This window comes from Phacochoerus africanus, chromosome 7, assembly GCF_016906955.1.
Source record: "Phacochoerus africanus isolate WHEZ1 chromosome 7, ROS_Pafr_v1, whole genome shotgun sequence".
Taxonomy (NCBI): domain Eukaryota; kingdom Metazoa; phylum Chordata; class Mammalia; order Artiodactyla; family Suidae; genus Phacochoerus; species Phacochoerus africanus.
In genome coordinates this window covers 87,390,168-87,407,069 of record NC_062550.1, presented here as the reverse complement: position 1 = coordinate 87,407,069, position 16,902 = coordinate 87,390,168, and the positions used below count along the sequence as shown (strand labels likewise).

The 16,902-nt window shown below is 41.6% G+C and overlaps 1 protein-coding gene across 4 annotated transcripts in view; it reads left to right on the top strand.

Moving 5' to 3' along the window:
- Positions 1-16,902, top strand: part of NR1H4 (nuclear receptor subfamily 1 group H member 4) — a 77,014-nt gene that overhangs the window by 42,613 nt on the left and 17,499 nt on the right. For 2 of the 4 annotated variants that reach the window (XM_047788197.1, XM_047788195.1), the window contains 4 exons: positions 9,583-9,723; positions 11,646-11,779; positions 13,752-13,850; positions 14,182-14,281. In XM_047788197.1, the coding sequence (XP_047644153.1) occupies positions 9,583-9,723; positions 11,646-11,779; positions 13,752-13,850; positions 14,182-14,281 (474 nt within the window). Of the gene's footprint in view, positions 1-9,582; positions 9,736-11,645; positions 11,780-13,751; positions 13,851-14,181; positions 14,282-16,902 lie in introns of all 4 variants that reach the window. The other 2 variants (XM_047788196.1, XM_047788194.1) reach the window with 1 other exon arrangement.

Here is a 16,902-nt window from a genome sequence, read left to right as displayed (position 1 = left end):
TTTTTAGGGCCGAACCTGAACCATATGGAAGTTCCTGGGCACATGGAAGAATCAAAGCTTCAGCTGCTGGCCTATGCCACAGCCACAGCAATGTGGGATCCCAGCCGTGTCTGTGACCTACACCACAGCTCACAGCAAGGCCAGGTCCTTAACCCACTGAGCGAAGTCACGGGTCAAACCTGCATCTTCATGTCATTGTATAACTACAAATGTAATAAATTTATTGAGTAATAATTTAAAAAAACGCAAAAAAAACCCCTGCATCCTCATGGATACTAGTCATGTTTGTTACCGCTGGGCCACAATAGGAACTCCCTGGAGCGTCTAGTAATAACCACTGAATAATCACTCTATTCTCTGAGCTAATTGTGAAAGACTAGTATTGACTAACTCGGTGGCCAGAGGAAGAGAACTGAGCGCCCCATTTAGGTAGACGGTATCGGTGTTGCCCCAGCCAAGGAGATGAAGCCTCAAGCTGGTAACCGGGACCAGCTCACCTCCTCACTGCTGAGCCCTGCAGTGAATCCTCGTTCTCCCTGGATGAATTCCAAGGCTCAGCAGAGGCACAGAGGGAGACCAGAGTGCCGAGGACAAACCCTAAGAAATAGCAACTCTAAAAGCAGGTGTGGGAACGAGAAGCCCATAAAGGATACTGCATTGAAGTCGGAGCTAGGAGGCTACGAGGCAAGTGCAGGGTCAGGAGACAAGGAGACAGAAAATGGGTCTAAGGAGAAAGGATTCTCTGGGGAATTTAAGGGGAAAAGCTGGATCTGGATGCAAAAATTTTTTTTTTTTTCTGCATATGGAAGTTCCCAGGCTAGGGGGTGAATCTCAGCTGCAATGACCTAAGACAACACTGGAGCCTTAATCTATTGCACCATAGTGGGAACTCTGATGAATGTAGATGCATTTTTAAGAGCAGAGGAAGACAGAGCTTTTTCACTGATTTTGATTTGAGACTGCCCAAAATGACAGGAGTGCAAGAAAGGAGATGAGGGGGGCCCATGTCCTACACCAGGGGTTGATGGATTTTTTTCTGTAGAGGTGGATAGTAAATATTGTAGGCTTTGCACCATAGTGGTCTTTGTTGCAATGACACGACACTGCAAACTCAGCCATGTAAGAAAGAAGCGTGGCTGTGACTCGACTTAGCCAACAAAAATAGGCTGGAAAATAAAAAAAACAGGCCAACTCCTGTTCTAGACCAATAACTCTCCAGGGTAAGTATCAGAATTAACTAGAAGCTGTTCAGTGAGAGAGCCCAGCATTCAGGGTTTGTGTGCAAGAAACGTAACCTTATGTTGCATAACTGGATTTAATTCAGTTTTAATTCAAATTCCTGGTGGAAACTTGATTGCCTCAATTCAGGCTGATGCTACTCATTTTTTCCTAGGGTTTTGTCTGAGTCCTAGGATGAGTTACGTTGCGGAGGATTGGGCCCTGGGGGCAGTGCTGGGGTTCTTGGTGCTATAAATACAGTCCAGGGTCTGCTAGGTGCTATTCTTTTTGGTCTGCAGTCACCAGTGGGAAAGGTCTCTGAGGTGCCATCCAGATGTTCTGAGCGCTCTTCCTTCCTGTCTGGCCCCACCTGTTTCCCTGTCACTCAGGTGGGTAGGTTCCTGATGCTGCCACAGAGTCACACTGGGATGCCTGACTGCCCAGAGAAGCCACGGGCTATGTCCCTTGCTCCCGTGCCTCGCTGGGAACAGGGGACCCCAAGGGCCTCCTCAGGTTCGCCCCAGGAAAAGAGCACAAGAATCCCTCTGTTACAGGGTTTCCGAATGACACAGAGTTCCTAGAAGCTTTCACAAATCCAATCCCAGGACTCTGCCTGGAGATTAGGGCTGGGAGGGACAGAGTTCAGGACTTTCTCAGGTCCTTAACCTGCCTTAGCTCTTTGGTTGTCCGCCTCTCCCAGTTGGAGGAAATTTTTCTAGTGTCTGGGATCTTAGGGCTTAGGCTTTGGTGACTGAAAAGCCTATCACTGGCTCTTTTGTGCTTTTTATATGTTCTCTTGAGAAAACACATGACAGTCATTCCAGCTCAATGAATAGGAAGGAGGTGCCCAGAAGAGTGTAGGGTACAAGCCAAAGACCAGGGCCCCGGGCCGGGCAAGCCTAACAGTTGGGCAACTTGTCCCCCACCCTCACTCCTGACCCTTTGGATATTTGCACTCACCAGATGCAAAATGAATTTCACTCCATAACCTTCCATCAAAGGGAGTGGGAGCACTGGGGTTTGACAGGTGTGGGTTGAATCTAGGCTCTGTACTTGCTGGCCAAGTAAAGAGTTGCTTAATATATTAGACAGAATTCAACAAAGTAAAGCAGAAAACAGATTTCAAGCAGAGGGGAATTAGTACTGGAGAAGTTGGAAGGGCAGAGGAGCGGGTTCTATGCTGAGCTTCCAGGAGGAGGCAAGGCTGCTCCAAGCTACATTGCAGAAGTGGCTTACTAGGGCGGTTGTTTTTCAAAACACAGGGAGTCAGGAAGCTAACACAAGAATTGTTGACTCCAGGGAGTTCCCATCATGGCGCAGCGGAAACGAATCTGACTAGGAACCATGAGGTTGCGGGTTTGATCCCTGTCCTTGCTCAGTGGGTTAAGGATCCTGCGTTGCCATGAGCTGTGGTGTAGTTCGCAGATGCGGTTCTGATCTGGTGTTGGTGTGGCTGTGGGGTAGGCTGGCAGCTATAGCTCCGATTCGACCCCTAGCCTGGGAACCTCCGTATGCCACGGGTGTGGCCCTAAAAAGACAAAAGACAAAAAAAAAAAAAAAGAGGGAAAAAAGAATTGTTGACTCCAGGAAGATGGCACCTTCGCTGCCATTTAGGGATTGGGAAGCTGCCCTCACTGCAATGACTGGCTCGAGAGCCATGGCACGTGTGCTCAGTCTGCACATACGAAAGATGAATGCCCTGAGTCTAGTCTCTCAGTGCCCTGGAGGTTAGCAACTGGAGTCCAAGATGCTGCCACAGCAAAGGAGAGACAACAGAAACAAAAGCACAGCTCCTATTTCACGTCCACTTTTCAGTTATCTTACAAGGGCAGATGTTTGGCAGAGCTTAAGTCATATCCACATGTAGCAGCAAGGGAGTCTGAGAAAGACTGTGTTCAACTCTCCTGCCTTTACGGGAGAAGGTGCACACACCCAGCTAGCCTATCCTTCGTTGATGGAATACGTAACTTTTCTGAGCCTCCAATCTGCAAATTGGGTATAATATCTATTTCACACAGTCTGTCTGAAGATTAAATTAGATTTTTTTATGTGAAGATCCTGATAGCTCTCATGCCTTAGGACTTCACTGCAGATATTTCATAAAACACACACACACAAACACACACACCTACACCCTACCATTCTCACACATACATGCGCACACACACACAGGAGAAAAATTTTTAAAATTCTGAGATCACTTTTAAACTTCCTGATTTCCCTGGCCTCTATACCTGTTTGTTAGACATATTTTAATTTTCATGAGCATTTTTCTTTGTTGTAGGCATTTATGGCATCTACGAGATAAATTTTGAATTTTTTTAAAAAAAATTAATAACTGCAAAACACAAGCATGATGCTGAGTGACAATGACTGCCATTTGTTCCCGGCCCTAGATTAAACCGAGAGCTTCCTCTCCCCCTCAGTTATCAGTGGAGCATATGGAAATGTGCTGATGTCCGCATGAATTTCAATTCAAACCTCAAACCTCAGCGAACAGAACTGATCTGCATCTGACTGGGTATTTCCAATGGTTGCATTCCCAAATAGGTCAGTGTCACTCACAATTGTCCCCATGCCAGGAGAGCCTCGACTATCAGTGAGAGAATGGTAGAATTCTTAAAGGGCATTCATGAGTAAATGGGGGCAGCATTGTCCACATATTTTTATATAAGATAGTGAACCGGCATTGGACTTAATACTCAGGTTTTAGAAGAGATTCCAAAATTATTGGAACAGTTGTGGTGTGTAGGATACATGTAAGCAACCTCCCAGAGTAATTCCAAGTCAGTTCTTTTTAAACTTATTTAAGAACAAGAAACTATTAGAAATTGTAGTGATTAAAAGTAAGCATTGGAAGGAGTTCCCGTCGTGGCTCAGTTGTTAACGAATCCGACTAGGAACCATGGGGTTGCGGGTTTGAACCCTGCCCTTGCTCAGTAGGTTAAGGATCTGGTGTTGCCGTGAGCTGTGGTGTTGGTCCCAGACGTGGCTCAGATCTCGAGTCTCTGTGGCTGTGGCATAGGCTGGAGGGTACAGCTCCAATTAGACCCCTAGCCTGGGAATCTGCATGTGCCACAGGAGCAGCTCTAGAAAAGGCAAAAAGACAAAAAAAAAAAAGACAGGTGGACTTTTTTTTTTTTTCCTGTGGCTCCCTAAGAGATTAGGGGGAAAAAAATCCTTAAAAGCAACAATTAGCAAAAACTAAATAGGCAAGAATGATTTTTGTCATTGCAAAAGTTTGAAAGTTTGCTTTTATCTTTTTTTCTTTTTAGGGCCGCACCCATGGCACATGGAAGTTCCCAGGCTAGGGTCAAGTTGGAGCTTTAGCTATGGGCCTACACCACAGCTCACAGCAATGGGCAATGCCGGATCCTTAACTCACTGAGCGAGGCCAGGGATCGAACCTGTGTTCTCATGGATGCTAGTCAGATTCGTTTCCACTGAGCCACTATGGGAACTCCACAGTTTGCTTTTTCAAAAAACAGTGATCTAAAAGAGCTCCTGCCAGGTGATCAGGAGTGTATTATCGAGTTCTAAAAATTTCAGCAAGCAGCTCAAGGAGAAGAATTGAAGAAATCTAAGAAATTGTGTGATAGAAACCAAAGCTTACGTTACCTGTTTTGTTTTGTTTGGATTAAACAGCAGAAGTTTATTTTCACAAGGTTCAGAAGGCCAGAAGTCCAAGATCATGGTATTGGCAAGTTTGGTTCTCCCGTGGCCTCTGTCCTGGACTTGCAGGTGGCTGCTTCTCACTGTGTCCTCACAAGGCTTTTTCTTGCTCATGCCTCCCTGGTGTCTCTATTTCTTACAAAGATTCTGGTCCTGTTGGAAGGTCTATCAGGGCCCTGCTTTAGGACCTTGTTTAATAGTAATTACCTTCTTAAAAGTCCTATTTCCAAATACAGTAACATTGGAGGTTGAGGCTTCAGCCTAAGAATTTTAGGGCTTACATGGTCTAGGATTGGCAACCCTTTTCTCTAGTTTGTGCTACTTTACAGCTTTCTACCAGTGAGACATAAGTGAAGAAGACAGCTGGGGTTGGGGAGGGAGAATAAGATGCTTCCAAAGGAGTTTTGGAGATGGTGATGAAACTCTGGAGCATTTAACACGAAGTATGGGATTTGTGGAGATTAATGTCAAAATACAATTTTCAGGAATGTAAGATCTTTACTAGGATAGAAAAATATAGTGATTAAGACCATAGCGTTTGGAACGGAGCCTATCAGGGTTCAAATCTGTGCTCTACTATTTGCTATCTGCAAGACCTTGAGCAAATGACTTAATTTCTGTCTAACTCAGTCTCCTTATCAGTAAGAGGGAGATAAGAATAGGATCTACCTCATCGGATTCTTATGAGTGTTAAGTAAAACACCATATGCAAGGTGTTTAACAGCGCCTGATACAAAACCAGTCCAAGATAAGTGGGTGGTGGAGTCCTTTTATTCTTTGGTCTGCTGAGGCGGAACCAAAGGCTGACTCTATTGAGGCCATATTGGATATTAAGATAACTTGTTGCTCAGCTCTGTGGGTTTGTTGCTGTTTCAACAGCAAGGAGACACTGAAACGTATAAACACCAGGCAACATTTGATTGATTTCAAAGTAATGGGTAGCCTACTGTCAGTCCGGTATGCACATGTGTGTTGTGTGTGCAAGGTATGTGTGTGATTTGGGTGTGGGGGAGGGTATAGGGGTTCTTTCTGTATAAAGAAGCAGGATGCACAATATTCTGCATAACTGAGGGGTCCATTTTACCATCCTGTAGATATTTGCCTGCCTCCCAGGAATCCCCCTAGTGCTACACACTCCTCAGATGGCAATGCCAGCCCTGTCTATTCTGTCTTTTATTACCAGGGAGCCTCTGCTCCTCAGTGAATTTCCTTTCCATTCATTTTCAAATGACTTTTCTGATATGGGCATTGTTGAATAGGCACGAGATAGAGGCAGAGGGATGTGTAGAGATTGATTTGCATAAGTATAAATACAGTATATATATCCATATTTAAGTGATATATTGATAATATTGTGTTGTCACCTCAGAGTGAAAGCTAATTAACTTGGCTATTGAGATGATAATGACTTCTTTCTCAGTTAATACCGGAGTAAAAAAAAAAAAAAAAAAAAAAAACCTGCGTTGTTCCTTTGACTCATCTTGGAACAAGGAATTTTATTTCTGTTAATTATCAAGCAATCGGTATCTATTGTGGCTTCAAAGGAAATCATCCCTGGGAGGGGCTGCAGCTTAGTGGGAAGATTGACTCAGATAGGCTGAAGTGGTCATTGAGCTCAATCATTTGGTGCCAGGAAAAAAAATTCTTCTTTTTTTTTTTTTTTTGCCTATAGTTTTCTTTTGAAATGATTTGGTATTTGCTCTCTCAATATCAACATTGATCTGAATCAGAGTCTTTTTTAAGACTTTATGTGGTTGGATTTGACATTTAGGAAAATGGTGACATCTTTCCTGCTAAAAGTTACACCAGCTGACAAATTCATAAGTCCATGACTTTTTTTAACCTTGACATCTCATTTTAAACTTTTTCTTCAGCCTGTTTTCAGGTGGAGCTAGTTATCAAGTCCTGAAAGTTCCTCTGGTTCCTCCTCCCTGTTCTCCTCCTCCCTCCTCCTGCCCAGCTAGTTCAGCCTCCAGGCTCCCTGTGTCACCTTTCCTGACTTTGCCCCAAGGAATCTTCCCACCAGGCAGGTTGCGTTAGACCCTCCCTTGCCAAAACCTTCTAAAGGCTGCTCTTTCTCTCCTGGATAAAGACTCAACTCTTTTGCCTGGAGTTCAAGGACATTTGGGCTCTGTCCCACTGCATGCCCCACCCATTTTCCACTAATTCTCCCCACACTCTCCCTCTCATCAAAATGGATTGTCTACCCTCCCTTGGAATTTCAGTAACTCTGTGCCTTTGCTTATGTCCCAGAACGTCCTTTCTCCCTCAAAGTCGTATTTCAAAATCCTGCGTATTCGTCAAGGTCCAGCTCAAGTTCTACCTCCTACATGAATTCTTCTGTGAGTCCTCCAAACTTGGAATTAATCAGGGCCATTCCCAGCCCCTATAATGCCTTTTCCTCAAGACTCCAGACTTCTAGCTGTTGGGAAATTGTCATATTACAGTGATTTTTTTAGAGCAATTTTTTTGTCTTCTGCTTGGAAAATTATCATAGCAAATGTGCAAGTCTCCAAGTCTATGATGGAATTTCTCTCTCCTTCAATGTGGCACAACCTTCACATGCATTCAGTGTGGCTGTGAAATGATCACTTTTTCATCTACATCACAACAATTTATTATTTAATTAGCTATCCAATTTATTCCAATTTATTACTTAATTAGCTACCCTATCACTCTATATTGCATTGTGTTGTGAATTTCCTCTGAGGACTAGGGATGTTTTCTTCACTTTGGTGTGCCCCTGGGTCAGAGAATGCAGCTTTCAAAGAGTAGGTAGTTAATATTAAGTTATTCTACTCTCTTATAACCCAGGAGGGGCATTTCCAGCACAGTGGTTAGGAGTGTGGGCTTTGGTACATGACTACCTGGATTTGAATCTTTCTAGTCCACTTATTAATCATATGATTATGGCCAACAGACTTAACCTCTCTCTACCTTTTTTCTTCATCTGTAACATGGGGACACATGATATTATCTTCCTCATAAAATTGATATGATGATTAAATAAATGCAGGTGAAGTGGTTAGAACAGCTACTGGGTGCTCAATCAATGTCAGCTATTATTCCAACAGGCTGGGAAAATAAGAAGGCTACTGCTGCCTCAGTTTTGGCAGAGCATGAAGACAATAGATGCTGTATTCCAAAGTGAGCCCATCTTGTGGTGGATAGTCAAGAGCTAGTTAAATACCTTGCCTACTTTGAGGGTATGAAGTGGGCAGGGGTTAGAAATTAGAGAGAGGCCTTTAAAGATTTTGGAGTATGTGACTAGTGTGCTAGGAATGCCACATCCCCGTTGCAAAAGGGTAGGTATGGTGTGTGGCTGTCTGCCCCTAGGCACCACCACTGGAAAGTGTGGGACTTTTGTGTAAATTAGAAAAACCTGTTCCCCCCCCACCCCCAGGTAATGTCTGTACACTAAGGAGGCTCTGCTGCCCCAGGCCCATGGGAAGGTCCTCAACAGGCTCACTCGAGGAGAATGACATGTATCTGCTACAGCTGAGGGACACGAGATTGGCATCTGCCTTTCATCTGAGAAGTTCAATGGGCAAGAAGGCAGATGGCGGAGTGCTTATAGAGAGTGGGAGACGTTTTCTCTGAGTTTGTTGGAGCAGAGAAAACTGGCATGGGCTTAAATCTGTGCCAAGAGGGCCACGTGGAGGGGCCTTGGAATAAGGAGGGTGGAGGTGTGCCAAATTCCTAGTTGTGGAAGAAGGAGATACAAGCCATGGGCTAGAATAGAGGTATATTTGCCCTCATTAAGGAACTGCAGAGGAAAGGATGCCAGTGATGGGAAGATGCCAGCCCAAGGGAGAAGAGTCAGTTTCAGAATCTTGCTGGGTACAAACCAGCTTCTAACAACACCAGGCAAGTGGGCACTTTCCAATCACTTCTTCCCCTGCCTCCCACAATCCTCCCCCTGCTCACCACTCCACCTCGACTCTAAAAGTGTCAGGAACTCTGGTCACCCAATTTCATGGATGGAGGAAGAGGAGAAGCAGAAAGGCAGCCAGTCAGCCCCCTCCCTGGGTCCAGGCAGCTGAACTGTAGCCATTGCAGCTGCAGCTATACTCCCCACAGGGGAGATGTTTACTTTTAAACTAAGATTGGCATGGTTATTATCATAGCAAGCTGGATACAGTAAGTACTGAATTGAAACCTGAAATTTGACCTCTCCCTATGTGTCTGGTCAGCAGCCACTTATTTTTCAAGAGTTAGCTTCTGACCTCAGCATCAGAACTGACCATTCAGTCAGCCTTCCTCCCACCCCCATAACTCCAGCACAGCCCAGGAACATGAAATTTCTCTCGTTTGGTTGTTTGCATCTCTTTATTCTCAATCAACCAGTCAACTGTGAGAGGGCAAGGATGGCGTGTTCACCAGTGCCCAGAGCTCATTAGCACTATTATCTCCCAATAAAGATACACTCATGACAGTAATCTATCTTTGAGAACAAATTCAGATTTTTCCTAGGAGAGGCTAGAAATCGAATGTGCCTTTATTTTTGAGAGACAGATTAAAGACAGCAGCCTCCTGGACCATGAAATGCAGCTGAAAATACCTTTGTCATCCATCAGTATGCTCAAGGATGACCCGGGGGTCCTGCAGGGGTTCACCAGACAATGCTCTGGCATCTCTCAATCCAAGGAGGTTGTTAGGAACCACTTACTCCTTTCTGCGCTTCTTCCACAGGTTTCTTCCGGAGAAGCATTACCAAAAATGCTGTGTACAAGTGTAAAAATGGGGGCAACTGTGTGATGGACATGTACATGCGAAGGAAGTGCCAGGAGTGTCGACTAAGGAAATGCAAAGAGATGGGAATGTTGGCTGAATGTATGTATACAGGTATTCGCAGCAAGCAATTAAATTCCACTAAAAATCTCTTAAGGAGGCAGATGTCAGGTAACTCATATGATTAGGACGGAACATCACATATTAAAGAAAGGACTTACTGAGGCATCTAAATTCTTGAAAAAGATAATGAACCACTGGAATTGTCCAGACTGTCAGCCGAAGGGCATTTTGTGCACCCGAAGCAAACAGCTGTGTTTTGTTGTTCATGGTTGCAATGAATGATATGTGAAAGTGAAGTGGCTTTAACACACAGCTAAAGTAACATGTTTTAATAAGCTACAAAGAATAATGGTCTAAAAGTTTCCTCCAAATAGGATTTAATATCCTTCTTATTTATTGTTTAATTAGACAAATTCACAGTTGTAGGAAAAATTAAGAATGCTTTATAAGGTATAACCGCCTCTGAATTGTCTAAATAGAGTTTTAAACCAAGTCATTTTATTAAGAATCCTTCTTCTCCTAGTGCATCTTTGAACCAATTTGTATAGGTTTACACAGGAAATTAACTACTCCGAGTTTTAATATAATTTGGTTCCTCCATCAGATAAAGAGACACTGTATTAACTGCTGGCTTTGTGAGAACCCATAATCTTTGTCCAAATGTGGAACGCATGCTAGTATATAACATATTAATTTTTCATCCTGCAAATTCTACAGCCCACTCAGATTCTGAGATACGTCCTGTTCCTCCTCAAAACACAAATAGACAAACAAACGTCACCAAGGGAATGATCACGCTCAGAGAGGGAATGCCACATGAGATAATAGCCTTTGGAAGGTGACTCCAGTTCTATTGTTCCCAAACTGCAGGCAACTGGGATGGACCCAGAGAAATAATGCGTGCAGGAGGAGAAAAAATAGGTCAGTGTAAATAATCCAGCTCTGGATGGATGAAAGTTTTATGGTGGCCGATCACAATCTCTTTGAGTGTGTATGAAACAGGAGACTGCAGGAGGGGCTGTGGCTGGAACCCAATCTGGCCGTGGAAATGTGTACTTTGATCCTGGGTGCTTCATGTTCCTCATCACTTAAATATGAGCCTGTTCCAGTGAAGTCCCAAGGGCGTTTTTAACGACTCCACCTATGAGAATCTCTAATAGTATTTATGAACACAAACTCATCCAGGAACAGAGCTTTTTGTATGATCCTGTGAAATAAATGCCCTGGACCAAGAAGTTCCTGGAACTTGGTTTCATTAAAACGGAGAGACTAAGGACATTAAAAGGCAACATGGGCGATTAGTCTCCATTATTTTAATAGTTCTGTTCAAGTGTAAATTCATGATGATGTCGTATGATTATGCAAAAGAAAATTTCAAAGCCCCCTTGAGTTATTTTCATCTTTATATTCTCAATAATTTGTTCAATTCCGAAAATTAGCAGGACTCACAAAATTCTCCCTAAAGGATGTTGACATGATTTTACTCCGCCCATCTCCTTTTATGTTTAATGTGAAACTGAGTATGTTTCCTATGGCACGGTTACATAAATATCAATGATAAGTAATATTAATACTGTGCTTGGAAACACTAGATTTTAAGGTCCCCTAGACCAGGAAGAGGGAGTGTGTCATTCACCTTTTTTAATGAATACCTTGCTTGCACACTGCTTGGCATAACAAGTTTTTTTGTATAAACTTATTTTTAAAAATGGCCTGATAACATTTAATCTGTGCAAAACTCTGCGTGGTAAATATTACCTCCATTTAATCAAAGAAACTGAGAATCACAGGAGATGCATTTCTTGTTCAAGGCCAAGTGTTAAAGTAGAATTAGCTCTGTGCCAAATGGCACAGGAGGACTTCTGAGCCAGCTACACCTCAGGTGCCTCATGGCCACACTCTCAACTGGACTTTCTGTGGTTGATGAAGTCTCTCTGTTTGTTTGTTTGTTTGTTTTACAGGCTTGTTAACTGAAATTCAGTGTAAATCTAAACGACTGAGAAAAAACGTGAAGCAGCATGCAGATCAGACCATTGGTGAAGACGGCGAAGGACGTGACTTGCGACAAGTGACCTCAACAACTAAGTCTTGCAGGGTAATGATGCGCAATTGACGGGCAAGGGTGTCTGCCAGGCCAGTGGCAGCTGAGCTTCTAGGATATAGTGACATGGGGGGCAGGGGGCGAGGGGTAGGTTGGCTTTCAATCCAGGACAGCCACAAGCAGGATTTCATTTTTAAGTGTTCATCACATGGGTTTCTCCTTTGCTTTTTAATCAGGAGAGGAATACATGCTTCAGTGTCAAAATTCAAATGGTAGCATTTACATGCTTGGAGTTCAGTAAGTGAAAATTCTCTCTCCCTGACTCCATTTTACTCCTGCTTCCCAGAGTTAACCTTTGGGAATGGTTTGGGGTAACTGAGTTTTGATGACGTTTTTTTCCCCTTATTTTATTGAGAAGGGAGATTCAGACCAGAAGGGTAGTGGATTCAATAGGGACTTGTAGATCAGTCATTATCAAGGAGTAAAACAGAGTGAATACACATCTGTGGATCAACAGAGAAAAGCTCTTCCCACCGAAGTTATAATTGCTCAAAAAAATCCCTTGAGCTACTCAGGACAAAACAGAGGAACCGCATCTTGGATGCTTAGCTAAACACATTGTGATAATGCCCTGGAGCTTTGGAGGAATTTTAATTTGCATCAGTTGAAAAATCAATAATCCACGATTGTTCAAGTTGCACTCTTCTCCATATTTATTATTCTACTGACAGAGCAAACTTTCTCCACATTGAGTTTTGCAACTGTGTTATCTTGTATTCACGTCAGAAAAAAATAGTTTTTTTGTAAAAAGCACAGTTGATCTTTAAACAGCATGGGGAGGGTGGTTAGCGCGTTCACCCTCGGGAGTCAAAAATCCACATAAATTTCACAAGCTGGAGCTCCAGTAACCTTAATGCTGCATCTGCACATTCAACCAACCACAGATTCTGAAGGGCAGCAGAACATGTTTAGTGAAAGAAATCTGTGTATAAATGAACCCATGTAGTTCAAACCCTGCATTAAGGGCCAACGGTATAATTTTTGCCATCATGCTTGTCACTGACACTTCGGGAGAGGAAGTAACGAGTTGACACAATTTTTCACACTCATCAAAAGATGTTAATGGGGAGAAAGAGGTGTTTGGGGTCTGAATGGTCCAGATTGATGATTCACTGCTTCAGGAGGCAGCAAAATTTCTATAAAGGGCCAGATGTTTTAGGCTTTGGCCACATGGCTCTATGAAAACTACTCAGCTCTGCCAGGGTAGTACAGAAGCAGTGAGTGTGGTTGTGCTGCAATAAATTTACAAAAGCAAGTGGATTTGGTCCATGGGCTGCAGTTGGTTCCAAGTTAACTATGCTTACATGGATTCTCCAATTTATATTTGGGAACTGGTTCTTAGTTATGAATAAACCTTTAACTGTCACTAACTTCTCTGTGAATGGGCCCATTAGGCTTCATATCCAGATTATTATTTATTCACAAGAAATGTGTGAAAGGAATATTTTGTTATCCATTTATTTATTTATTTTGATCTTTTTGTCTTTTTAGGGCCACACCCATGGCATATGGAGGTTCCCAGGCCAGGGGTCGAATCAGAGCTGTTGCTGCCGGCCTGCACCACAGCCACAGCAGCATGAGATCCGAGCCACTCTGTGACCTACACCACAGCCCACAGCAACGCCAGATCCTTAACCCACTATGCGAGGCCAGGGATCAAACCCGCATCCTCATGGATCCTAGTCAGGTTCATTAACCACTGAGCCATGACGGGAACTCCTGTTATGCTTATTTTATATATAGGAAAATTAGCTACTTGGGACAAATTTAGTGAAATGTGATGTGGCTTGCCCAAGGTCCCAGAGAAAGGAATTACACATTATAACAGAAAGCATGCATAGTTTCTGCCATATTTAGGGCTTTTTTCAACAATTTCTGCCAGTGGTTTACTCCAGATGAATGTCTATATGAGAAAAATTCCTCATAACCACCTTCCCTAACACCTTTTATTTTTTTGCCAGTGTAGGAGAAAACTGAACTCACCCCAGATCAACAGAATCTTCTTCATTATATCATGGATTCATATAGTAAGCAGAGGATGCCTCAGGAAATAACAAATAAAATTGTATGTACAATATCTGAAAACACATGGGCCTAAAGTTAATATTTTTCTAGAGCTCTTACTATCTTGCAGGTCGAATTTACATATGAATATGTTACTTTAAAATGATTAGGGCTTAGAATTTAAGCTATGCATTTAAACTTTTTGCAACATTAAACAGAGAGTAAGAAGTCTCATATCTAACTTGATAATAGTAATTGTTTTCCAAGAATCTGAAAAATATGAACTTGCTCTTAAATTTTATTATCTAAACGTAATTCTGTAGTCTGATAATTATATATTGATTTCTCCTTCTACCTACTTATTCATCATTTGCTTTTTTCTTACACTTTAGTTAAAGGAAGAATTCAGTGCAGAAGAAAATTTTCTCATTTTAACTGAAATGGCTACCAGTCATGTACAGGTCCTCGTAGAATTCACAAAAAAACTTCCAGGTATTTTTTACATGTAGTTCCTTCTGTGCTACACTGTGACACTGAGAGGCAGGTCTGCTCATAGTAAAATGGGAATCATCTCACATTTGCTTTAGATTAATGTGTCTAAAACTATAAACATGAAATATGAGGGCCAGGTAGGATATTTTAAATTGTTTATGATAATTCTCCAAATTGAGTAAAAACTAGGACTTTGCAGTGTTATCATTCACCCATTTATTCATTTAACAAGCAATTTTTGCTACCTACTCTCTAGTAAGAACCTAACAATTACCTTCAAGGATAGTGATAAAGGGCTACAATGTAAAATATAGCACAAAGCATTGTTCGAACAGAGAGAAAGTGGTTCCTAATTGTATCAGAGAAAGACAGGGAGGCTTCAGAAAGAATCATATTTGAGTTGGGTGAAAAGGAAAGAGGAGTTTTCCCAGTGATATGAAAGAGAAAGGGCACTCCAAGAAGAGACATCTGCTTGTGAAAATGGAATGCAGCATGAACAAGAATAGGATAAGAGGTAGAAGAGAAGATTCAATGTGGCTGTAGCATAATGTCTGTAGTGCGTGCCTTGGTTAGACATAAGGTAATTTGGTACCAGACTTAAAAGAACCTAAGCAAGGAATTTAATCCTTATCCCCTGGATGGTAAGGAGATTTTGGTTGCTTTTTTGGGGGGGGGGGCAGGATGAATTTGATGTTATAGAAATATGGCTTTATTGGGTTTGCATGAGATGGATTTGAGTGGAGAAGGATGGCAGGGAGGGAGGATCAGTTACTATGCTACTGCACCAGTCCAGGCAGAGAGCTTGAATAAAGTAATAGCAGTGGGAGAGAGAAGAGGAAACAAAATGAAGAGAGATTCAAAAGTTTGGAGGGCTTGATGAAAAATTTTAGTGTGGGTTGAGGGAGAGGGACTTACCCATAATCATTTAGATGGTCCCAGTATAGAAACTGGAATTCAAGATCATTATCTCCCAGCACCTTCACTGCCCCATTCCTTCAGCCACACTATCAATGCTAAGCTAATAGTTTAAGTTGTTTCCCTGTTTTAAAAACATGTTAGTGCAATAGAATTCCATAGTTTAGTAGAGTACAATAAATACTTTGTATAGCGGCATAACATTGTAATATTAAATTACAAAAGGTAACTTTTGATGACAGATTTTAATTAGACAGTTTAATTTGCTCTCCTTTTCCAGCATTATGCTATTGTTTTATTAAATGTGTCATGGATAGACATAAGCTTATGTAAAAGTCATAAAATGTGAGGAGAAAGTTCTCGTTATCATTGAAACATTAATATTCTCTCATTTCTTTATTAACAATGGAAGAGAAACTTAATTTGTTATATGCTAATTTAGCTGAAGGCTATCTTGATCAAAAATAAGATTGCACAAGAGTAAAAACTGTGGGGGGAAGAATTGGGAAAGGAGGAATATGGCCTTCTTGATTGTTTACAGAAAAAAAAGTTTTTCGGTTCAAATGGTCAGTTGGTATTGAACCAAGAAATAATTGAAGACCAAAAAGAATCTTATCCATAAGAAGGTAGCTTATCTGAAAGCAATGGAAATATCTTACCTATTTCTTTTTTAAAATTTTATTTTATTGAAGTATATTTTTTACAATGTGTTAATTTCTACTGTATAGAGGAGTGATTCAGGTATACATATATACAATCTTTTTCATAATTCTTTTCATTATGGTTTATCACAGTGTATTAAATATAGTTCCCTGTGCGATACAATAAGACCTTGTTGTTTATCCATTCAGTGTATAATAGTTTGCATCTGCTAATCCCTAACTCCCAATCCTTCGCTATTCCATGCACCTCCACTCCTACAACCACAAGTCTGTTCTCTAAGTCTGTGAGTCAGTATCGGTTTCATAGATAAGTTCATTTGTGTCATATTTTAGATTCCACATGTAAGTGATATCATATGATATTTGTCTTTCTCTTCATGATTTACTTAATATGATAATATCTAAATCCATTCATATTGCTACAAAGGGCATTATTTCATTCTTTTTATGGCTGAGTACTATTCCATTGTATTTATGTACTGTATATTCTTTATCCATTCCTCTATCAATGGGCATTTAAGTTTCTTCCATGTTTTGACTATTGTAAGCAGTGCTGCAATGAACATTAAGGGTGCATGAACCATTTCAAATTATGGTTTTGTCTGGATATATGCCCAGGAGTGGGATTGCAGGATCATATGGTAGCTCTATTTTTAGTTTCTTGAGAAACCTACACACAGTTTTCCATAGTGGCTGCAACAATTTATATTCCCACCACCAGTGTAGAAGGATTCCTTTTCTCCACACCCTCTCTAGCATTTGTTATTTATAAACTTTGTAATGATGGCTATTCTGGCTATTCTGACCACAATGAGTGAGGTGATACCTCATGGCAGTTTTTATTTTCATTTTTTTAATAATCTGCAATGTTGAGCATCTTTTCATCTGCCTGTTGACCATCTGTATGTCTTCTTTGGAGAAATTTCTATTTAGGTCTTCTGCCCATTTTTCAGTTGGGTTATTTGTTTTGTCATTGAGAAGAATGAGTTGTTTATATAATTTGGAAATTAAGCCCTTGTTTGTTACCTCATTTGCAAGTATTTT